This window comes from Myotis yumanensis, unplaced genomic scaffold (assembly GCF_028538775.1).
Source record: "Myotis yumanensis isolate MYYU_CA2020_CCGP unplaced genomic scaffold, mMyoYum1.0.hap1 SCAF_14, whole genome shotgun sequence".
Classification (NCBI taxonomy): Eukaryota; Metazoa; Chordata; class Mammalia; order Chiroptera; family Vespertilionidae; genus Myotis; species Myotis yumanensis.
Genome location: NW_027223765.1, coordinates 34,872,930 through 34,894,462, shown reverse-complemented (window position 1 = coordinate 34,894,462; position 21,533 = coordinate 34,872,930). Strand labels below are relative to the sequence as shown.

Genomic DNA, 21,533 nt, shown 5'->3' with positions numbered 1-21,533 from the left:
CACCCGCCAGGGCTGTCTTTTTTTAATTAAACTTTTTATTTTGGAATAATTTTAGATTTATAGAAAAGTTGCAAAGATAGTGCAAAGAGTTCCTATATTCCTTCACCTTGTTTTTTGGTTTTTCTAATGTTACCATCTTAAATAACCATGGTACATTTATCAAACCCGAGGAACCAACATTAATACATTACTATTAACTAAACTCGAGACTTACTCAGATTTCACCAGTTTTCCAATATCATCCTCCTTGTGTTCCAGCATCCAGTCCAGGAGACTACATTGCATTTTGTTGTGAGGCCTCCTCTCTGGTCTGTAACAGTTTCTCAGACTTTCCTTTTTATCCAATGTCTATGTATGTATGTATGTGTGTGTGTGTGTGTGTGTGTGTATATATATATATATATATTGATTTCAGAGAGGAAGGGAGAAGGGGAGAGAGATAAGAAACATCAATGATGAGAGAGAATCATTGATTGGCTGCCTCCTGCACGCCCCTACTGAGGATCAGCCATAACCCAGGCATGTGCCCTGACTGGGATTCTAACCCTGACCTCCTGCTTCATAGATCAATGTTCAACCACTGAGCCACACCGGCCGGGCTAATGTTGTCTTTTTTATTATTAGACTGGAGTTACGGGTTTTTGGAAAGAATACCACTGAGGTGAAACACCCATTTCATCACATCATGTCAAGGGGTACCTGATATCCACATAGCATCCCTGGTGGTGTTAAACTTGATCCCTTGGTTAAGTAGTGTTTGCCAGGTTTCTCCACTGCAAGGTTACTATATTTTCTTTGGATGTGATTCACTAACTCCAGCTGCTCTCACTGAGGAGAAGAATTAAGCTCTGCTTCTGGAGGGGGCATGTGTCTATATCTATTGTTTGGAAATCTAAGAGGAAGTGTTGTTCCTTTATCTTTACATATTTACTTACCCATCATTTATTTATATCAGAATGGTCTCATAGATACTTATTTTGTATTGTGGGTTATAATCTCATATGACGTTATTTTCTTTCCCATATTGATGCAACCTTGGCCATTGAGAGTTCTTTGTTCTTTTTATCAGGGTAAAAAAACAACACCACTTTTAAAAATTTATCTTTATTGTTGAAAGTATTACAGCTGTTCTCTTTGTTTTTTTCTCCCATTGATCCCCTTCACCCCACAACTGCCCCTCCCAGGCCTTTCAGTTGGCTCTGGTGTCCCCTTGACATCCCATCCTTTTGTTTATTGAGCACTTCCTTCCTTTCTAATATACAAGATGCTCCAGGTTCCTCTTGTGTTTTTCCTGCCTCTGCCCTAGAATTAGCCACGTGTCCAAGGAGTCCTGATTCCTTTTATTGGAGAATGGTATTTAGAAATCAAGAGCTAGGTGCTCAGCATTTATTGTCTTTTGAGAGAAAGGAGACAGAAAAAGTGAAAATGTTATGTGTAATGTTCAAAATGCTGTGGAAGCAGAGAGAACAGAGTGACCACTTTAGGCATGGGGAGTCATCACTGAAGAAATGGTATTTGAGGTTGAGTCAAGTTTTCTAGCAGAGATCAGAGTTGTGGGAGTAGGAATAGGAAGGAGTGGTAGGAAACATGTCAGCAATCAAGGGCATCTGACTTTTTAATTTGATCTGACTATAGACTTACAGTGACAATGATAGTGGCTCTGTGATGTTCTCGTTATATAAAAATTAGCAATTTTTCACAGATTGTCTCTTTAGGAGAGGTTTTTTTCTGTGTGAGCCCTGACAGTTGACAGTACTCCCTCCCTCCCTGTCTTCCTTTCAGTCTTTCTTCCTTTTAAACGTATCTAGTTCCTACTCTCTGCCAGGCCCAGTACAAGGTACAGGAGTACAGAGAAGAATTTGATAGCTTCTGTCATCAAGAAGTTCTGTCCTCTATACCTATATCATTTTACTTTCTTCTCTTCCCTATAGCCCTTCACCAAGTGTCTAATTATTAATGCTTTTGCAGAACAGCATAAAAAATGAACAGTAAGTATTAAACAATGTCTGTATTGTGAATCTGTATAATACTTGACTCATTCAGAAAGTCTTTTATGTTCACAGATAACAGTTGGTGTATATGATCCCTGTAACTTAGCCCAATACCCTGGATGGCCTTTGAGGAATTTTTTGGTCCTAGCAGCACACAAATGGTACAGTATTTACATGTGACTGTCTTGTCTGTCTGTCTGTCTATATGTTTTTGACAATGTGTCTGCCTATGTCTGCATTTTTTCCCCCCACTTCTGGCACACAAACCAGGTGGGAGTCAATAAATCAGCCATGATCCAATTTCTAGCAGTGGTGAGCCCCTAAGCAGGCCTGTTGTGGAGCTGCAGACTGTGACCATACTGTATTAAAGATGTTTCAGAATATGGCAGGGCGAGTAACCAAAGGTCCTGACCCTGAAATTCTTCAGTTCTCTCTTCAGCTTTCAGATTGGATTATCCTTTTGCTTCCAGCCTTCTTTTGTCCTACCCTAAAATAATTTAAAAGGAGGGTACCTAAAAGGCCAATATACATTTGAAAAGATGCTCAACATCATTGATCATCAAGGAAATAAAATGAAATGCTAATCCTATATAATAAAGAGGTAATATGCAAATTAACCCTCACTCCCTCACAAGATGGCTGCCTGTGACTAGGTCAGCAGGGGTGTAGTGAGGGACAACCAAACGACTGAACAGCAGGCTGCGTGGGGCAGCCAGGCTGGTGGGGGGGCCGTGAGGGGCAACCAGGCTGGCGGAGGGGGCAGTTGGGGACAACCAAGCCAGCAGGGGGGGCAGTAAGAGGCGACCAGGCCGGCGAAGGTGCAGTTAGGGGTGACCAGGGGGGTACAGTTCGGGGTAACCAGGCCAAAGGGGGGCAGTTGGGGGCGATTAGGCTGGCCGGGGGGGCAGTGAGGGGCGACTAGGCTGGCGGGGGAGGCAGTTGGCAACCAGGCCAGCAGGAGGGGGCAGTTAGAGGCGACCAGGCCGGCAGAGGGGAGCAGTTGGGGGTGACCAGGCCGATGGGGGGCAGTAAGGGGTGACCAAGCTGGCAGGGGGGCAGTTAGGAGCAACCCGGCTGGCAGGGAGGGTGCAGTTGGGGGCGACCAGGCAGGCAGGCAGGTGAGCAATTAGGAGCCAGCAGTCCAGGATTGTGAGAGGGATCTCTGACTGCCAGTTTAGGGCTGATCCCAGGGATCAGCCCTAAACTGGCAGTCAGACATCCCCAAGGAGTCCCGGATTAGAGAGGGTGCAGGCTGGGCTGAGGGAGCCCCTCCCCCCCCCCCCCCCCCATGCACGAATTTTGTGAACCGGGCCTCTAGTCATTAATAAATCACAATACCAAGTCTTGTTGAAGATGTGGAGCAATTGGAACTCTCAGACACTGCTGGAAAACTGGCAGTATCTATCACAGTTAAAAATATCCATAGCTCAGCAATTGTACTCTCAAGTATATATCATACATAAATGCTCACTCAGATACAAGCAAAACACATATCAAGAATGTTTATGGCTGGGAGGCTCACTTTGTTGGAGCATCTTCTCGTACACCAAAAGGTTATGAGTTTGATTCCTGATCAGGGCACATATGAGAGACAACCAATCAATGTTTCTCTCTCACATTGTTTTTTTCTCTCTCCCTTCCTCTCTCTCTAAAAATCAGCTAAAAATAAAACATATACTTGGACAAGAATTTTTTTAAAAAACAAATTTTAAAAATATAGAATATATATTTTTGAAATATTTTTTTCCATTGATTTTTAGGGAGAGAGGAATAGAGAGATAGAAACATCAATGAGAGAGAAACATCATTGATCGGCTGCCTCCTGCACACCCCCTACTGGGGATGGAGCCCACAACCCAGGCATGTGTCCTGACTGGGAATCAACCGGTGACCTCTTGGTTCATAGATTGATCCTAGACCACTAAGCCACATAGGCCGGGCTGTCGCAGCATTATTCTTAATAACCCCAAACAGGGAATAACCCGTATGTCATTCAGTAATCAAATGGAGTGGAATAAATTGTGGTGTATTCATTGCAATGGAATGCTATGTTACAAAATTTAGTGAACTACCAATACATGTATCAATATAGTTGAGTTTTAAAAACATGTTGAGTGAAATAAGCTCAATATAAAAGAATATATACTTGGAAGTTAGAGTAGTAGTTACTTTTGAAGGGGTGGTTAATAACTGGGAGAAGCCATGAGATAGGCTCCTTTATATTTAAAAGTTGTGTACTTGAGTTTGTGGCTACTTTACTTAAGTCAAAATGTTTACTTTAAAAAAATGAAGGTAGCTAAGTTATAGATTGTCCCCAGTGGGAGAATGGTTATACTTACTAGTGCTTATCCAGGTGGTCAGTCTATCTAGTGCACATGGGCTTCCTAACTACTGAAGTGTGGCTAAATAGAATTTAAGTGCAGATGGAGAGAAGGGCGACCAGAAGAACCCATGCATGCCCTAGCCATTCTTTTCAATGTCTTGTAAGCTTTTTCTCCTACATTTAAGATTTATTTGTTAGAATTATTTAAGATTGTTATATGAAATTCACCTAGAAAGAAATCACAGCCTATTCTGCCTTCAGCCTCTAAGCACCAAGACAAAGTAAGCATACAAGGATGTATTCAGAATCTCTCAAAGGTTAAGGCCATCCCTTGAGGGTGTCAGAGAAGCATAATTACAATGAATTTCATTCTTTCCACCTGGGTTTGCTGAAGTTCTAATGTGAGCTCTTTCTTTTCCTTCCTTAAAAAAATAAAAACAAAAACCAACCGGGGCCTGACATCAGGAGTAGTAGTTTCCAGTCTGTTGAAGTCCTCTGCTTCCGGGACCGCACCTTGCAGGGGGTCAGAGACATCACCCACAGCATCATCTTCGAAGTGAAGCTTCCAGAAATGGCTTTTAGCCCAGGTAATTGGCTGGTCTCTGAGAATGCATATAATTATTATTTGTCATAAGCCTAATCAGGCTTAACTTTCCTTTCATCCTTTTACAATAGCAGCAGAAGGGAGAGAAGAGTACAATTTCTACCTCTTTGTCAATGTGATCACCTCCCTTGAACAGAGAGCAGCTCTGCTAGTCTGACAGGCACAAAGGCAAAGATTGTCCCCAGGAAATTTTCTTCAGGCAGGATTTTTCCCCCTAGTTTTGTTTTTATTTTTGCTTAAGACACAATCTTTATTCCTGACACTTCTGAAAGGAAAAATGAAATATTAATGCGCTGACATACTTATTTGTTACAAACTTAAAGTTGTGTGTGATTCTACTCTCCATGCACTAAATGAGTGAGCAAAAGTGCCATGTGTCTTTCCACATTTAATATTTTTCATTTGGTCCTGTGTGATAGATATCAGCTATTTTCCTCCTTTCATAAATAAGGAAACAGGCTCACAGACCTTTTATATAGATGTGTGTGTGTGTGTGTCTTACACTTATGTTTATATTCATGTCACAGAACACATATTGAAGTTTGATACTTACTAGTAACCACCACATGGAATATTCCTTATGAGGAATCTGTCATGTTTAAAAGACAGAACACAATGTCTGGCATGTTATAGGTGCTTTATAAATGCTGATTTATGTTAATTTCCTGTCACACTAAGCCTAGCACTCTCCAAAAGGATCCCTCAGATTTTTGTGTCTTACCTGCTTTTCAGAGTAGTTTCACATACATTGTTCAGTTCGTTCCTCACAATGTCCCACTTAGCTTCAAGGCACATTGCTTTCTTTAATCCACAAGTCATGTGCCTTAAAGTGTTTTAGTGGTGGGGTGGGGAGGGGAGGATGTTAAAATTTCTTCTGAGCTGGCATTTCTAGAATGCAGAATTTAGAAGGATCCAGGATTGACTCTGATGACATTTTATCAGTAATTCTTTTCTGTAGCACTGATAAATGTCTTAAAGAGACTTCTTAGAGAGATTGACCTCAAAGTGCTTGGTCAGACAATTGGGGAAGTGGCTTACTTGTTACTTTGAGCCTTAAGAAATCCATTGCTTCCCTGCTATTTTTAGATAGTTGCATTTGGTTTAGCACCCTCTTCTGGCACATTCTAAAATAGCTTCCATGTGATGCTAACTTACATACTGTACCTTTGTTATATTAAAGCCACAACTTGAGGGTAGTTCTAGGGAAATGAGGTTAACTAAGAAGTAATGCGGGCCTGGTCTACACCTGGCAGGCCACCATCGCCTTCCATACTTCCCTCCCTAAATCCTGCCAATCACCCTTGGGGGAGGCACTTTTCTTTCCATTTTTAAGTTAAAGTCACTGAATTACTCTCATTCCCTGTTCCCAATATCACTGATGCTTGATGGAACTGGCAAACCCAGGAAATACTGCATTTACATTTGAAAAAGAGGCTTTCTATAATCCAGTAATGTCTCAATACATCTTTTTTGAGTGTGGATGGAAAGGCAATTTTTCTTTATTTTTTTCATGTGAATTAATAGTTCCCCTTTTAGCTGTAAATTAAACTTTATCTTTCACCCTGGCTAGGTGGTTCAGTTGTTTGAAGAATCATCTCATACACCAAAGGGTTTCAGGATCGATCCCTGGTCAGGGCACATCTTAGGTTTGCAGGTTTGATGCCCGGTTGAGTTGCATTGGGAGGCAACCAGTGGATGTTTCTCTTTCACATCTATCTTTCTCTCTCCCTCCCACTCTAAAATCAGTAAAATTAAAAAACAACAACATATCCTTGGGCAAGGACTAAAAAAATCTTTCTAAATAATTATTCTGTATCATAGTATGAACTGAAGGTATTAGAATAGCAGGATTTTTTAGTATTTCTAAGACAGCCCATAGTTGCAGTGGTATAACAAGTATAATTTTAAATATCCTATATTTTCTTACACTCTTCATAGTGTAGCCAAACCCACCCTCCATTGCTAATATAAAGAATATCCTGGCAACTGGCTGAAGGAGGCAGCAGATGCTGCTGAGGGTGGGAGAGCCCCCATTTTAATTCCTGTCCTGATGTTCCTCCTAGTTGACTAACTGCGAAAACAGGTCCTAAGTTTCCCCAAAAAATCTTTTCTCAATAATTTTGGATATGACTTATAGATGTAGTTTATATGGAAGCAGGTATGATAGATTAAATATTGCCATATATACAGTATCCCAAAAATGTATACAGGCACTTTGAATAGTTATAAAGGTAACTAGAGGCCTGGTGCACGAATTCGTGCACCAGTAGGGTCCCTCGGCATGGCTGGCGATCGGGGTCAATCGGGGCCATCTTGCCTAGTCCTGATTGGGGCCATGGGGGCCGGCCGGCCGGCCGGGGAGGGACTGTGGAAGGTTGGCCAGCCAGGGAGGGACCATAGGAGGGCTCCAGGGCGGGTCCGGCCTGTCTCACCCAGTCCTGACTGGGGCTGATTGGAGCCAGGGAGGGACGTGGAAGAGCCCATCTAGCCCAATCCTGATCCAGGCTGGCCGGCCAGGGAGGGACTGTGGGAGGTTGGCCAGCCGGGGAGGGATCACGGGTGGGCTCCAGGGCATGTCCGACCATCTCGCCCAGTCCTGATCAGCCGGAACCCAGCAGCAAGCTAACCTATTGGAGTGTCTGCCCCCTGGTGGTCAGTGTGTGTCATAGTGACTGGTGGAACGGTCGAACGAATGGTCAGACACTTAGCATATTATGCTTTTATTATATAGGATGTTTATTAAAATACATTTCATTTTCAAAATTGAACTATCATCTGTTAAAGTGTGTATACATTTTGGGGGGACACCCTGTATAGAATTTTTTCATTGTCAATAAGTTTAAAGTACATCTAATTTTCTTAGAAATAGCAATAGCATTTTGAGTACTGAGATGTTTTAATTTGAAATATTTTGTTTTTGTCCCATGATTTTTTTTTTTTTTTTTTGAGAAAGCTTAGGCTGGAGTTATGAACTACAGTACTAGACTGTACTTGCCAGGTTTCTTATGCTGTGTATTAGGGAAGCATTTTTTATTAATGTAAGAATAGTAAGGAAATATGATTTAGTAACAAGTCTGAATTCTTTTTTCCAGAAAAAGAATTTTGAAGTTTTAACCTCTTTTAAGAACTCAAATTTATTATATCAGTTTTAATTTTTCATGACTCTGAAAACAGGACCACACCAGAGGCCTGAATTAGAACAAGAAGGGACATTTGTTTCTGTTTTTTTTTTTTTTTTTTTTAAATCTTTATTGTTCAGATTATTACATTTGTTCCTCTTTTTTCCCCCCATAACTCCCCTCCTTCCAGCTCCCACCCCACCCTCCACCCTCACTCCCCACCCACTGAGTTCATCCATAGGTGCATGATTTTTGTCCAGTCACTTCCCCCATCTCCCACACCCCTTTTCCCCCAAGAATAGTCAGTCCATTCCCTTTCTATGTCCCTGATTCATTATAGTCACCAGTTCATTCTGTACATCAGGTTATTTATTCACTTGATTCTTAGATTCATTTGTTGTTCCTAATTTGTATCTTTACCTTTTTCTTCTTCTTCCTCTTCTTAAAGGATACCTTTCAGCATTTCATATAATACTGGTTTGGCGGTGATGAACTCCTTTAGTTTTTCCTTGTCTGTGAAGCTCTTTATCTGACCTTCAATTCTGAATGATAGCTTTGCTGGATAAAGTAATCTTGGTTGTAGGTTCTTGGTATTCAGCACTTTGAATATTTCTTGCCATTCCCTTCTGGCCTGCAAAGTTTCTGTTGAGAAATCAGCTGACAGTCGTATGGGTATTCCCTTGTAGGTAATTGAGCCTCTTTCTCTTGCTGCTTTTAAGATTTTCTCTTTGTCTTTTGCTCTTGGCATTTTAATGATGATGTGTCTTGGTGTGGTCCTCTTTGGATTCCTTTTGTTTGTGGTTCTCTGCGCTTCTTGGACCTGTAAGTCCATTTCTTTCTCCAGGTGGGGGAAGTTTTCTGCCATTATTTCTTGAAATAGGTTTTCAATATCTTGCTGTCTCTCATCTTCTGGCACTCCAATGACTCTGATATTAGTCCGCTTAAAGCTGTCCCAGAGGCTCCTTACACTATCTTCACACTTTCGGATTCTTTTTTCATTTTGCTTTTCCAATTGGGTGTTTTTTGTCGAATCTTTGGTTTGATTCTTGTGCTCCTCTGGTCTGCTATTAGGTATAATATTCTTTATTTCAGTCCGTGTATGCTTTCTTTCTAATTTCTTTATCGTAGCATCGAGGGTCTCATTAGTTTTCGTGAGGCTCTGCACAAATTTATGGCAAGCCCTCAAAATTGCGATTCTTAGCTCCATATCCTCCATTTCTGTCATGTTTTTTCGTCTCCGCATCTTTTATGCTTTCTTGGTGCACCCCCTTGTGGTCTCTGTGCGCAGTCTTGTTCTAGCCAAGCCTTAATTGTTGTAGTTAACACTAGAGGGATTTGACCACCAGGCCGACTGGCGGTGGAAATCAGCTGTGAGAAAACTTCAGTCCTCAGGGGAGGCGCTAGTCCAGCCCTTGCCTGAGGCGGTCGGCAAATGGTTGTGCGCAGGGCCTGGGCGGGGCGGGCTCAACAGGGCGGGGGGGAGGGAGCAGCTATGGCCGCTCTCAGTCCGTCCCCAGGGGTTCTGCCTCTCTGTCCCAGCAATCGCTGCAAACCTCGGAGGGGCCGTAGCCAGACAGTCTCGCTTCTCCCGTTTGAGTCAGGGTCCCTAGAGACTCGCCCGGATCTGTAGCCCAGAGTCTGAGACTCGCTCCTGATTGAAAACGACAATCGCGCCCTCAGCCGCCAGCCCGCTTTGCACGCGCACCCTCACCACCGCACCGCCGTACCTTTAAATTTTCCACACTGCGCCTCCGCTGAGCGTCGGAATGCTGTTGTTTTTGCTTCTAGTTGAAGAGACTCTCCTCAGCCAGCCTTCCCGTGGTTCTGGTTGATGTCCATTCCAACTTTTAGTTGTATTTTTGAAGTGGTTGTCCACGGCGGCAGTCTCCGGTGTTTACCTATGCCGCCATCTTCGATTCTCCTTCGGGACATTTGTTTTTGGACTTCTTTCTGTGAATGATGCCCCCCAGCCAAATTGAGGCTCAAGTAGCTTTCCAGAATGATTGGTTCCAAGGTTTTCCATTGGTCATCCTAGCTCATCTTTTCACAAAGAAAAGATTATGTAAATGAAATCAACACCTTCTAGGTCCCATAATTATATTAAGCAATATTATTTTATTTTATTTTTATTGATTTCAGTGAGGAAGAGAAAAGGAGAGAGAGAAACATCAATGATGAGAACCATTGATTGGCTGCCTCCTGCACACCCACTACTGGGGATCGAGCCTGCAATCTGGGCATGTGCCCTTCACCGGAATTGAACCTGGGACCCTTCATTCCGCAGGCCAACTCTCTATCCACTGAGCCAAACCGGTCAGGGTGCAATACTATTTTTATTTTTAAATGAAAGGTCAAAAGCTAAAAAGTTTCCAAGGAAAGAAAAATGGAGGTGTCAATAGAAATCTAAAAGAAGTGGCCAAAGAACACCAGTGTATCATTAGAAACAAACAAACAAAATTTCTCCCAATAGTTTTGTACATTAAGTCAAGGAGTTTCTGTTCCTTCAGAGACTTATGTAAGGCAGACTTTGGAGGGGGTGCCGTTAGGGTGGGTTGCAGCTGGGTGAATTCCCTGCGAAGGAATTGAGGCTTTATTGTGAATTTCAGGGATTCAGTGAGATCTGGAGATGTGGCGAGTGTAAGAGAGTGGCTGGACCCCATTAGCAAGTTTTCACCAAGAAAGTCAGGTTTCCATTAAGGTGAGGAGGTAGCAGGAGTATCTACAAAGCAAGTGAGGTTTTTAAGAGGATTTTGCAACAGTAGAATAGAGCTGCTTTTCCCTAAATGTGTTACCAGTGATGGAAGGAGATACTGAGAGCCAGGTAAATTTGGGAAACACAAAGCCAAATTAAATTCAATGTTCCTTTACTGTAGGCTCCTCAAAGCTTTTATCTCCTTCACATGCAACTTGAATCTCCAGGTTTGGGTGGTGGTAAGGAGTGGATAGGGAACACAGAAATGGGTCCAGAGGTATTTCCCATGTCTATTAGCCACAGTATCCTTACCTTCTGAACTGCCAGAATTGGAGTTACATAGGCACCCATAGCGGAGGTTAAAAGAGATAGGGAAGGGGAAAGTCTAAATGGATAAGGATGAGCTTAAAGGAAAGGGCAGTTTAACAGAGGGACAGTCCTCTTGGACTATGATCTGCCCACAGGTAGGGACACAATGATGGAGTTGAGTGGCTGAGCAGAGGGACACAAAAATGAGGAACAGAAGGGATGTACTGTTAACATCTCAGTGGAAACTTCATCAGAAGCTGTGCTGCCATCACAGTAGTCTGTTTCCTTAGAATAGATAGAGAACCTTCAACAGGGTTATACCAGTGCCAAATATGATTGTTTTTATTTGAGCAACTGCAGAAATCAAAGCAATTTGGGCTAGAGTTGAGGGCTATTTCAGAAGCTCCTCTACAGGTCTACTGGCCTCTAAACAAGATTCCTGGTAGCCATGGAAGATGGGAAGGCAACTGAGGCAAGTAGATGCAAATTCAGGCCCAAGAACCTTTTTGAGAAGAGTGTACCAAAAGTTTATCAGTATATGGGCCATCTTGCTGCTTGACTGACTTGTTTTTATCCTTCTCTCCTTCATTAAATTTATTGTTTTATTTGCTTTAAGATTGTCCCAAAGCAGTTGGATGGGAAAAGAACCAGAAAGGAGGCATGGGACCAAGGATGGTGAACCTCAGTGAGTGCATGGACCCTAAAAGGTATAATTTAGAAGATAGTTTCTTCAATGGATCTTTTGCACACTAGGTTCTATGAGGTCAATGGCACTGCACAGTTCAGTCCAGGGGTGCCATTCACATGAACAATGGGTGTTATTGCATTCTTTGCTGCCTAACACATAATTTAAGTTTGGTTGTGGGAATTAATATTAATGATGGATATCCTGAAGGGCACACAGTTCATCTGTTCATGTAGACATTCTAAATTTTATTCTTGCTTCAAGCACAGACTCTAAGACCTGTATATCTGCAACATGTAGTCCTTTACTCATTGCCCTTTAATTTTGTTCTAGTAGCCTACATTGAAGGACATTATAAGAAATATTTCATTTAAACCAATATTGTATTTAAGGGAGAGTGTAGGTGCACCCTTTATTGAGGGCGTGGAAGAAAAGTCTCTGTTTTCAGTTTTAGGAAAAACTTTCTTCTTAAGCAGCTGGTAGCTGGTGTGTTTTTATTTATAGACACAATGACTTCTAGTACCAGTCATGCTTCTGTTTTCATCTTCACAGCCGGGAGCTTAGTATCAAATATGTGGCCTATTTCTAACAATTGCAGAGGACTACAGTGTTACGATTCTGCACAGTAACCTTTCTCCTACCCATTTACCCTCAAGCTTCATCTTAGTTTTCCTTTGATTCTAATTTCCTAAGTATTTGTTTCTTCTTTTCTCATATAGTTACTTCTATTCAAAAAGGCCAAAATTGGGGTATAAATGAGTGACTGACTGAATAATTAAATAATTCTCTCATTTTCTAGGTTAGCTGAGTCATCAGTGGATCTAAATCTCAAATTGATGTGTTGGAGATTAGTGCCTACTTTGGACTTAGACAAAGTTGTGTCTGTCAAATGCCTGCTGCTTGGAGCTGGCACCTTGGGCTGTAATGTAGCTAGGACACTGATGGTAAGTTTGTGGGAGCCAAATGGTACCTTTGAAGCTTCTTTCCCCATTTTACTATATCTGATTGCCTTCCACCTCCCAGATGCCCTTTCCTCTCTCTCTCTCTTCTTTCTCCCTCCCTCTCAGTTTATTTTTAAATATAAATGGAACACATGCTTTTATTATAAGGTAAAAACACAAAGTCCCTCCATCTCCATCCCAAGCCACATTTCCCAGAATTAAGTAGACTTTATAGATTAATATGCAGTATATTTTTCCCTGAAGTATTCATAGGCATATACAAATGAGAGACATTTGTCATCATTGCTGTTATATATTTTTATGAAAATTGGATCATAGCATACTGTCTATAACAGGTTTTTATTTTTAACTTAATATGAAAATAATTATGGCTCTCTTTTTATGTATTCCATATTATCTATATGTACTATTCATTGTATGACTGAGTCCTCAGTTTGTTTAATCACTGTCAGCATATTTTTCTTTTAGAGATGATAATGGTATGAACATTTTTACATTTATATCTTTACATATTCATAGTATTATTTCTTTTGGGAAAAAGTTCTAGAAGTAGAATTGCTATAATAATTTTTTTTCTTCCCAAATTAAATTATCTTCCAAAAACATGTGAGGAACAGAGCTTTTTGTTTGCATTTCTTTAATTAGTGAGGGTGAGTCTTAAATTTTATTTCTTTTGTGAAATTTATTTATTCTATTCATGTCTTCTGGGTTGTGTTTCTTTTATTGTTTTGGAGTTCTTTTTATTATGGATTAACCTTTTTTTTGTTATATGATGCAAATCTTTTTCTCAACATATTAAAGTATATTTAGCCATATAAGGTTTTTTTTTAATTTTTGTGACTCATTATGTTAGTCTTTTTTTTATGGTTTACAACACTTTTGCATAAAAGTTATAAAAAAGGAAAGTTATCCATTTTCCTATCACTTTTTCACTTTGTTCCTTTTAGTGTTTGTTTAATATATATTTTAAAACCACATATGATATATAATAATGTCCCTTGCTTTTATAAGTTAACATTGTAAACACTTTCCCAGGTCATTAAAAAGGGTACCTTTTTAATGGCTTTAGAATATGCCTTCTTGTATGAGGAAACATAATTTACTGGGACATTCCTTTAATGTTAGGCATTAACATTGATTCCAATATTTTACTTAAGTATAAATTTTTATAAATTTTTACATAGCCATAAATTATGTTGCTAAGAACATCTTTGTGATTACATCTTCAGACTATTTCCTAGGAAAGATTGCTGGAAGTAGGTCAAAGGATGTGTGCATTTTAAAGACTCCAGAAACATTGCCAAATTACTTTCCAGAAAAATTACACCAGTTTACGTTCTCAACCAGTAAAACAGGTGTTTCACTGCCACATCCTCACCAGCATTGAGTATTGTAATTTTCTTTAATCTTTGCAGATTAGCCATTTAAACTGTGTAGCATTCCGGGAAGCCAGAAGTTAAGTGTGAAAGTCCACCTGCATGTGACTAACCCATGGCATGTTTGTAATTTATCTGGCTTTCTTCCCCCTGCCCAGCATGTCCCCAGACTGCCTTCCTTGCTATCCACTCAGCGTTGCTTTAAAGCAGGGGTCCTCAAACTATGGCCCGCGGGCCACATGCAAATACAAATATTGTATTTGTTCCCGTTTTGTTTTTTTACTTCAAAATAAGATATATGCAGTGTGCATAGGAATTTGTTCATAGTTTTTTTTTAAACTATAGTCTGGCCCTCCAACGGTCTGAGGGACAGTGAACCGGCCCCCTGTTTAAAAAGTTTGAGGACCCCTGCTTTAAAGAATGCAAAAATACTTTAGAAATAAATATCCTCAAACTAAGCACAAATGACTTGGATTTCCCACACCTTAATTCTCTGTCCACGGTACATTATTTAACTGGGTTAGTAGACCAAAAAGTTAACTGTGGACATCAAAACAAACAATTGATCTAAACTAAGGTTTTCAAAAGATGGATTCTAGCCTGTCTTTCTCAACCCCCAAAACAAATCTTGAGTCTACATTGATTGTTCCCCCTAGAATCGTCAGTCTAACTTAGTTTCGAGGTCCCTAATAGAAGGATATTGAAAGGAAAGAGAACGGAATCTTAGGTTTATGGCTAATCCTGTCAGAACTTCTCTTAAAATAAATCATTATGCTTATTTATGATCTACTGAAATACACACACCCCACCTCACACCCCCAAAAAGTAGGCATCTTCATTTGGTTGTAACTCTAGGGATCTCATTTTTCCCCCACCATTAACTACATCTATGACTTTAGGTGAGTCACTTACCTTTTCTGGGCTTTAGTTTCCATATATGTAAAACAAAGTAATTAGACTAAGAATTTTAGATATTCCATCCAACTTTGAAGTTGTGTGATTCTATAAGACTTTATAAGATGAAAACTGAGAATGTTGGAATCATACTCTATATTCCAGATTATTAAGGCTTTTGCCTCTTGGAGAAATAATACAAAATCTTCTACAGTGTTAGTGGGAAATAACTTGTAAGTCATTTTCCCCAAATGTTAATTTAAGCTTTAAGTAAGTTTTAAGATGAGCTGTTATTTATACTTACAAAATTATTCCTTAAAGGAAAGCAACAGCATTGGGGATTATTGCTAATTATAGCAACATAGACAATTTTTATAAGACTCGCCTCTAAATCTGTTTCTGGTGCCACTGTCAAAAGTAATGAATTATTAGTCAGAGCAACTCTGACATTTCTTAGTCTCATTACACAGGAAACCAGGCACTGGCTATATAATTATTTTATCTTTTAAAGGAATTTGATATTCTATTTATAAAAAACTGAATTTACACAATTTAATTTCTGAAGTTCCCTATATTTTGAGGTCCCTAAGCTGCTCCAAAGCAAACCCATTTTAGGTATTTCAAGAGAGATACCCCGTGAAATGTTCACCAGAAACACACCATGATATCCTGTTTCCATGCAGGGGTGGGGCGTCAGACACATCACATTTGTGGACAATGCCAAGATCTCCTACTCCAATCCTGTGAGGCAGCCTCTCTATGAATTTGAAGATTGCCTAACAGGTGGCAAGCCCAAGGCCCTGGCTGCAGCAGACCGGCTCCAGAGAATATTCCCCGGAGTGGTATGTTGATGCTGTTTGGGAATGTCACAGGTTGCTTCTATATCTTTAATGTTTAAGTCTTGAGGAATGAGGCGGTATGGTATTGGTGAAAGACATTCAGACATCTGTCACTTACTACCAGGCCCTCATCATGTGGCTGAGCCTCTGTTTCCTCATCACAGAGATGGGGATTAAAAGACAAAACAAAACCTAATATATTATTGTATAAAGAAATGAAGAATATATGAAAAAATATTTTGTGAGTTACAATGCCTTATCTGACTTTAAGTTGAGGAATTCTGGGGGTATGTATATTTTTATATCCTGCCTTGTTCCAAAGGGGTTATGGTGGCAGATGTAGGATACTATTTTTCCTTCTTAATCAGAATACACAGATAGCTACTTAGAACACAATTATGAAATTAAATTGAATGTAAGTCTGTGCAGAAGAAAGATTGAGCTAAATGTTTAGCTTTTTACTCTAGCTGCTGCTTATTTTTGAGTTTGATCATTTAAACACCAGATAATAGGAGACAAGTCATTCAGCTCACTTGGTTCAAAATCTTATCAGGATTTTTCCATCATTCTGCAAAAGAGATTCTGCATCTTGCATGCTTAATCAATTTACCTGACAGAGGTTAGATTAGGTGTCTCTGAAGCATCTGTTTATACTTAAAATGCCATAAGAGACTCAGCCCTAGCTTAAAAAAAAAGTAAGCCCACTTTCTCAAAGTTTCTCTATTTAGTTACTCATTATTCATTCATTTTAGATGTCTTTGCTTTAGAAGTAACTTTGACAGCTTTGTTCACTTGAGCAGCATATCTGAGGAATGTCATTTATTGGGTTTAATTCAACGGTATTGATTGAGCACCCACTATGTATCCAGCTAGGTTACTGGCTGCCAAAAGAAATAAGAATAAATTACAACCCCGTCATTAAGAAGATTTATGAGTTAGGTTGCTGCTGTGACAATATTGCATATCATACATCCCAACATTTTATAGCTTACAATTATAAATATTTATTTCATGCTTACAGGAGTGTAGGTTGACTGTGGTTTAGCTGCTGGGCTAGGCTGGACTCTAAGCTCAAATCAGATTCTAGTCTTCTCTGTATGTCATTATTTCAAAATCTAGGCTCAAGGAGCAATAGGCATCTGATCCTGCTCTTCTTATGGTAAGAAGATGGAAGTGTAAAAGCATTGGTAAAAACTTACCATACTTATACCTCTTAAAGTCTCAGCTCACTAATAGCAATATGCCGTGTCCTCCATCTCCATCGCCAAAGTAATTCACAGGGCCACACTCAAAGTCAGTGGGGTAGGCCAGTACATTCTGCTTTCCTAGTGAGAGGTCCTGCAGTCATATGGCAAAGGGCATGGAAGTATAATTCTATTAGAGGGATGCAGTACATAGCTGAGAAGAAGAATCCAGTCTAATCACTGACGAGTGTTATGAACTCCCCTTGGGGTCCCAACAGATCTGGCTTTGAATCTGAGCTCTGCCACTTACTTGTTGCCTGAAATACTGGCTTGCTCAGATCCTAGCCATTGTCTATGAGCCAGCTCAGTTCCCCCTATTTATTTGTTTATCCTGTTACTTACTTATTCATCAAAATATTTAAGGCTATGTGCTTGGGATTAGAAAACAAAACAGCCAAAGTTTTCTCTTCCTTATTTGGAGCTTATTATCTAGTGGGGGAGACAGGCATTAACAACTAATTTCACAAAATATTATGATTGTAATAAGTACCCAAAGCAGGAGCTCAGTTGCCATGAGAATGTTTAAGAGGAAGGCCTTACTAAGACTACACTTCCTTGAGGAAACTGAGTCTTGTATGATGAGTGGAGTTAGCTAGACTAATGGTGGCAAAGCTATCTGTGCAAACACTTGTGGTCGTCAGCAGCATGGTGCTTCTGTGGAACTGAAGGAAAGCCAGGGTGGCTGAAGCACAAAGGTCAAGGAAGACAGACAAGAGGCTGGGCAAAAGCAAGAGCCAGACCATCCTGGGCCCTTAGCGATCAAATTCAACTTTCCTTGAAAACATCAGCCCACCAGGATCAAGGCTCTTTCTCCGCTTTTCCATTCCTACTGGATTATTAAGTTCTTGAGCCCAGTAGTTCAGGTCTCTTATACTCTTATCCTTCATGCCTATTAAGTAATCCTATATAATAAAGAGCTAATATGCAATTAGACCGGATGGTGGACCGACCTTCCAGAATGACCAGTGCGGGGGTTGGGGGGCGGGGGCGGGGCCGTGAGGCTGCAGCAGCTGCAAGGGCCTACCCTTGCACAAATTTCGTGCATCAGGCCTCTAGTAATAGATAATACCCATCAAAGTACTACTATAATTCATTCATGAAAAATACAACCCATCAAAGTACTGCTATAATTCATTCATGAAAAATACTTGTGAAACTATTTCACTTATTGGTTAGCCAGGCTTACCCATAAAGAACATTTTCTCTATATGTTTGATTTAGTGTAGTTTTTACATTCAACAAATATTTATTCATTTCCTTCCTTACACTAGGTCACGGCCAAAAGGCTAGTCCTAAGTGAACAAGACATGAAAAGAACTGCTCTGCTACAAACACCATGCTTAATTTGGGGGTTGAATTAATTGAATAGGAAAAAATCTGACCTTTAATAAATCAAAGAACTATTTGAGGTTACCATTTTTTAAAAAGTCAAGGCAATAAAATTTAGAATTATGGAGCCACACTAAAGGTTTTAAAACCCAATTCTGAACATCTGCTTCCAACCCTGACGAGTAACTGATAATGGACTAGCTCTCCTATCATAAACAGTTATGCACCTGGAATATATAAAATGACTCTTTTCAGACAATGGACAACAGGCAGTGAAAGACTGTGATCCCAAACAGAAGGGAAAGAATAAATGCTTGTCCCAAATTATTGCATAAAGGCATTTCCTGGCCCATTTCAGAGTTCATAGGATATTCTTGGTCTGGATGAGCTGAGGAAACTGAGATCAGAATTCAGAGCAGCTAAGGTGGCTGGAATTTGTGGGGCAGAATATCAGACTTCTGGAGTTGTTCAGAGAAGGAGGTCTAGATCAGCGGTCACCAACCTTTCAGACCTCCGGTTGCTGACTGCTAGTCTAGATAGCATCTTGAGTCCTTGAATAGCAAGTCATGCTCTGGGCATGACTCTGTAAGGCTTGGAAAAAGCACCACCATTCCTGCTGTGAGAATGGAGATGCCAGAGATACAAGGCTGGGAGACATTGAATTCCCATCTATCCAGAAGGAAGAGACCTCATTGAATACTCCAAACCATTAGGTGACACCCCAGTAAGGCCATACAATTAAACATAAAAGCTAAAACTGCAAAGCTTCTAGGAGCAAGCAACTAGTGATCTTGTGATAGGCAAATATTTCTTGGGACCCAGAATACTGACCATAAGTGAAAAAATGTATAACTTGGTCTTGGTCAAAATCTAAAGCTTTGCTTCTCAAAAGACACCAGTAAGAGAATGAAAAGGCTGACCAAAACTGAGAAAGTACTCATAGTATGTATATTTGGCAAACATCTTTATCCAGAATACATAAACAAATCCTACTACTCAATAATAAGAAGACAGACATACTCTTGTATTTTTTTAAGGGGCAAAAGACTTGGACAGGCACTAATTTCATAGTGAAGCTTTATAAATTTGCAGTGAACACATGCAAATGCTGAACATTAATAGTCATCTGGGAAATATGAATAAAGACCACAAAGATATATCACTACACACCCAATAAAATGGCTACAATTAAGAAGATTAACAGTGCTAAGTGTTATCAGGCTGTGGAGCAACCAGAACTCTCATAGTTGGCTGGCAAAACAAGGCCTTTGGAAATTAGTCAGGCAGTTTCTCATGGAACTAAACATACACCTACCTAATGACCCTAAAATTCCACTTTTAGGTATTTATTTAAGAGAAATGAAAACATATATACAGGCATGGGCAAAAGTAGGTTTACAGTTATGAGTTACATTATTTATTAACTAGAGGCCCGGTGCACAAAAATTTGTGCACCCAGCCCGGCCTATGCCCTCTCAAAGTCTGGGACCCCTTGGGAGATAATGACCTGCTGGCTTAGGCCTGCTCCCGAGTGGCAGAGGGCAGGCCCAATTCCTAAGTGCAGCCCCTGGTCAGGCTCAGAGCAGGGCCAATTGGGGAGTTGGGGCGCCGCCCCATCATGCACAGAGCAGGACGGATCGGGAGGTTGCAATGCCACCCTCAGTCACGCTCAGGGTAGGGCCAATTGAGGGGTTGGGGCACCGCCCCCTGTCACACTCAAGGCAGGGTCGATGGGGAGGTTGCGGCGCCACCCCCTATCACGCACAGAGCAGGGCCCATCAGGGGGTTGGGGCTCCGTACCCTGTCACGCACAGAGCAGGGCTGATCAGGGGGTTGAGGAGCGCCCCACTGTCACAGAGTAGGGCCGATAGGGGAGTTGGGGCACCGCCCCCTGTCACACACAGAGCAGGGCGGATCAGGGGGTTGGGGCGCTGCACCCTGTCACACTCAGGGCAGGGCCAATGGGGAGGTTATGGCTCTACCCTGTCACACACAGAGCAAGGCCTGTGGAGGGGGGTTGGGGCGCCACCCTCTATCACCCACAGAGCAGGGCCGATCAGGGGGTTGGGGCGCTGCCATTGTCACACTCGGGGCAGGGCCGATGGAGAGGTTATGGCTCTACCCTGTCACACACAGAGCAGGGCGGATCAGGGGGTTGGTGGGCTGCACCCTGTCAAACACAGAGCTGCAGGGCAATCAGGGGATTGGGGAGCTCCCCCCTATCAGGCACAGAGCAGGGCAGATAGGGAGGTTGTGGCCCCGCCCCCTGTCACACACAGAGCCGCAGGGCGATCAGGGGGTTTGGGCGCTGCCCCCTGTCACGCTGATCCCGGTGCTGGGAGCCTCGCTGCTCCGCTGATCCCGGTGCTGGGAGGCATATTACCCTTTTACTATATAGAATAGAGGCCTGGTGCACGGGTGGGAGCCGGCTGGTTTGCCCTGAAGGGTGTCCTGGATCAGGGTGGGGGTCCCCACTGGGGTGCCTGGCCAGTCTGGGTGAGGGGCTGAGGGCTGTTTTCCGAAAGCGAGTGACTGAAGCTTCCAACCGCTCCTTGTTTTCTTTTTTTTTTTTTTTTTTTTATTCTGGGCCAGCTTTAGCTCTGAGGCCTCACCGCTGAAAACATCGATACAATGTTGCTAAAGCCCGGCTGACTGAAAGCCGGTTTCTGGGCTTTTGTTTAGCTTCTTTTTTGCAACATAGTAGATAGTTGCTTAGAGTTGCAACTGAGAGGCCCGAAAGTGAGGCGGGGAACGTTGGAGTCCGTAGTCACTGGAGAAAGCAAGCCTCATGTTTGCTTCCAGCTGCCTGGCTGCCAGCCGCCATCTTGGCTGACAGTTAATTTGCATATACTCACTGATTAGCCAATGAAAAGGGTAGTGGTCGTACGCTAATTACCATGTTTCTCTTTTATTAGTGTAGATTAATTATTGTATTATGTATTTGTATTGTCTTCCATATGAACCACTGTAAACCTACTTTTGCCCACTCCTGTATACTAAAAGACTCACATACAAATGTCCATAATAGTTTTATCCATAATAGCCAAAATTTAGAAGTAACCTAGAAAGTGAATAAACAAATTGAGGTATATTTATGGCTAATCCTGTCAGAGCTTCTCTTAAAATAAACAAATTGGAATGTACTATTGCTAATTTTCAGCCAGAA

The 21,533-nt window shown here is 41.4% G+C and overlaps 1 protein-coding gene across 2 annotated transcripts in view; it reads left to right on the top strand.

Annotated features, from left to right (window-relative positions):
• Positions 1–21,533, top strand: part of ATG7 (autophagy related 7) — a 233,230-nt gene that overhangs the window by 45,497 nt on the left and 166,200 nt on the right. For both annotated transcript variants that reach the window (XM_070433619.1, XM_070433620.1), the window contains exons 8-12: positions 2,064–2,152; positions 4,780–4,901; positions 11,655–11,745; positions 12,523–12,667; positions 15,639–15,797. In XM_070433619.1, the coding sequence (XP_070289720.1) occupies positions 2,064–2,152; positions 4,780–4,901; positions 11,655–11,745; positions 12,523–12,667; positions 15,639–15,797 (606 nt within the window). The remainder of the gene's footprint in view (positions 1–2,063; positions 2,153–4,779; positions 4,902–11,654; positions 11,746–12,522; positions 12,668–15,638; positions 15,798–21,533) is intronic.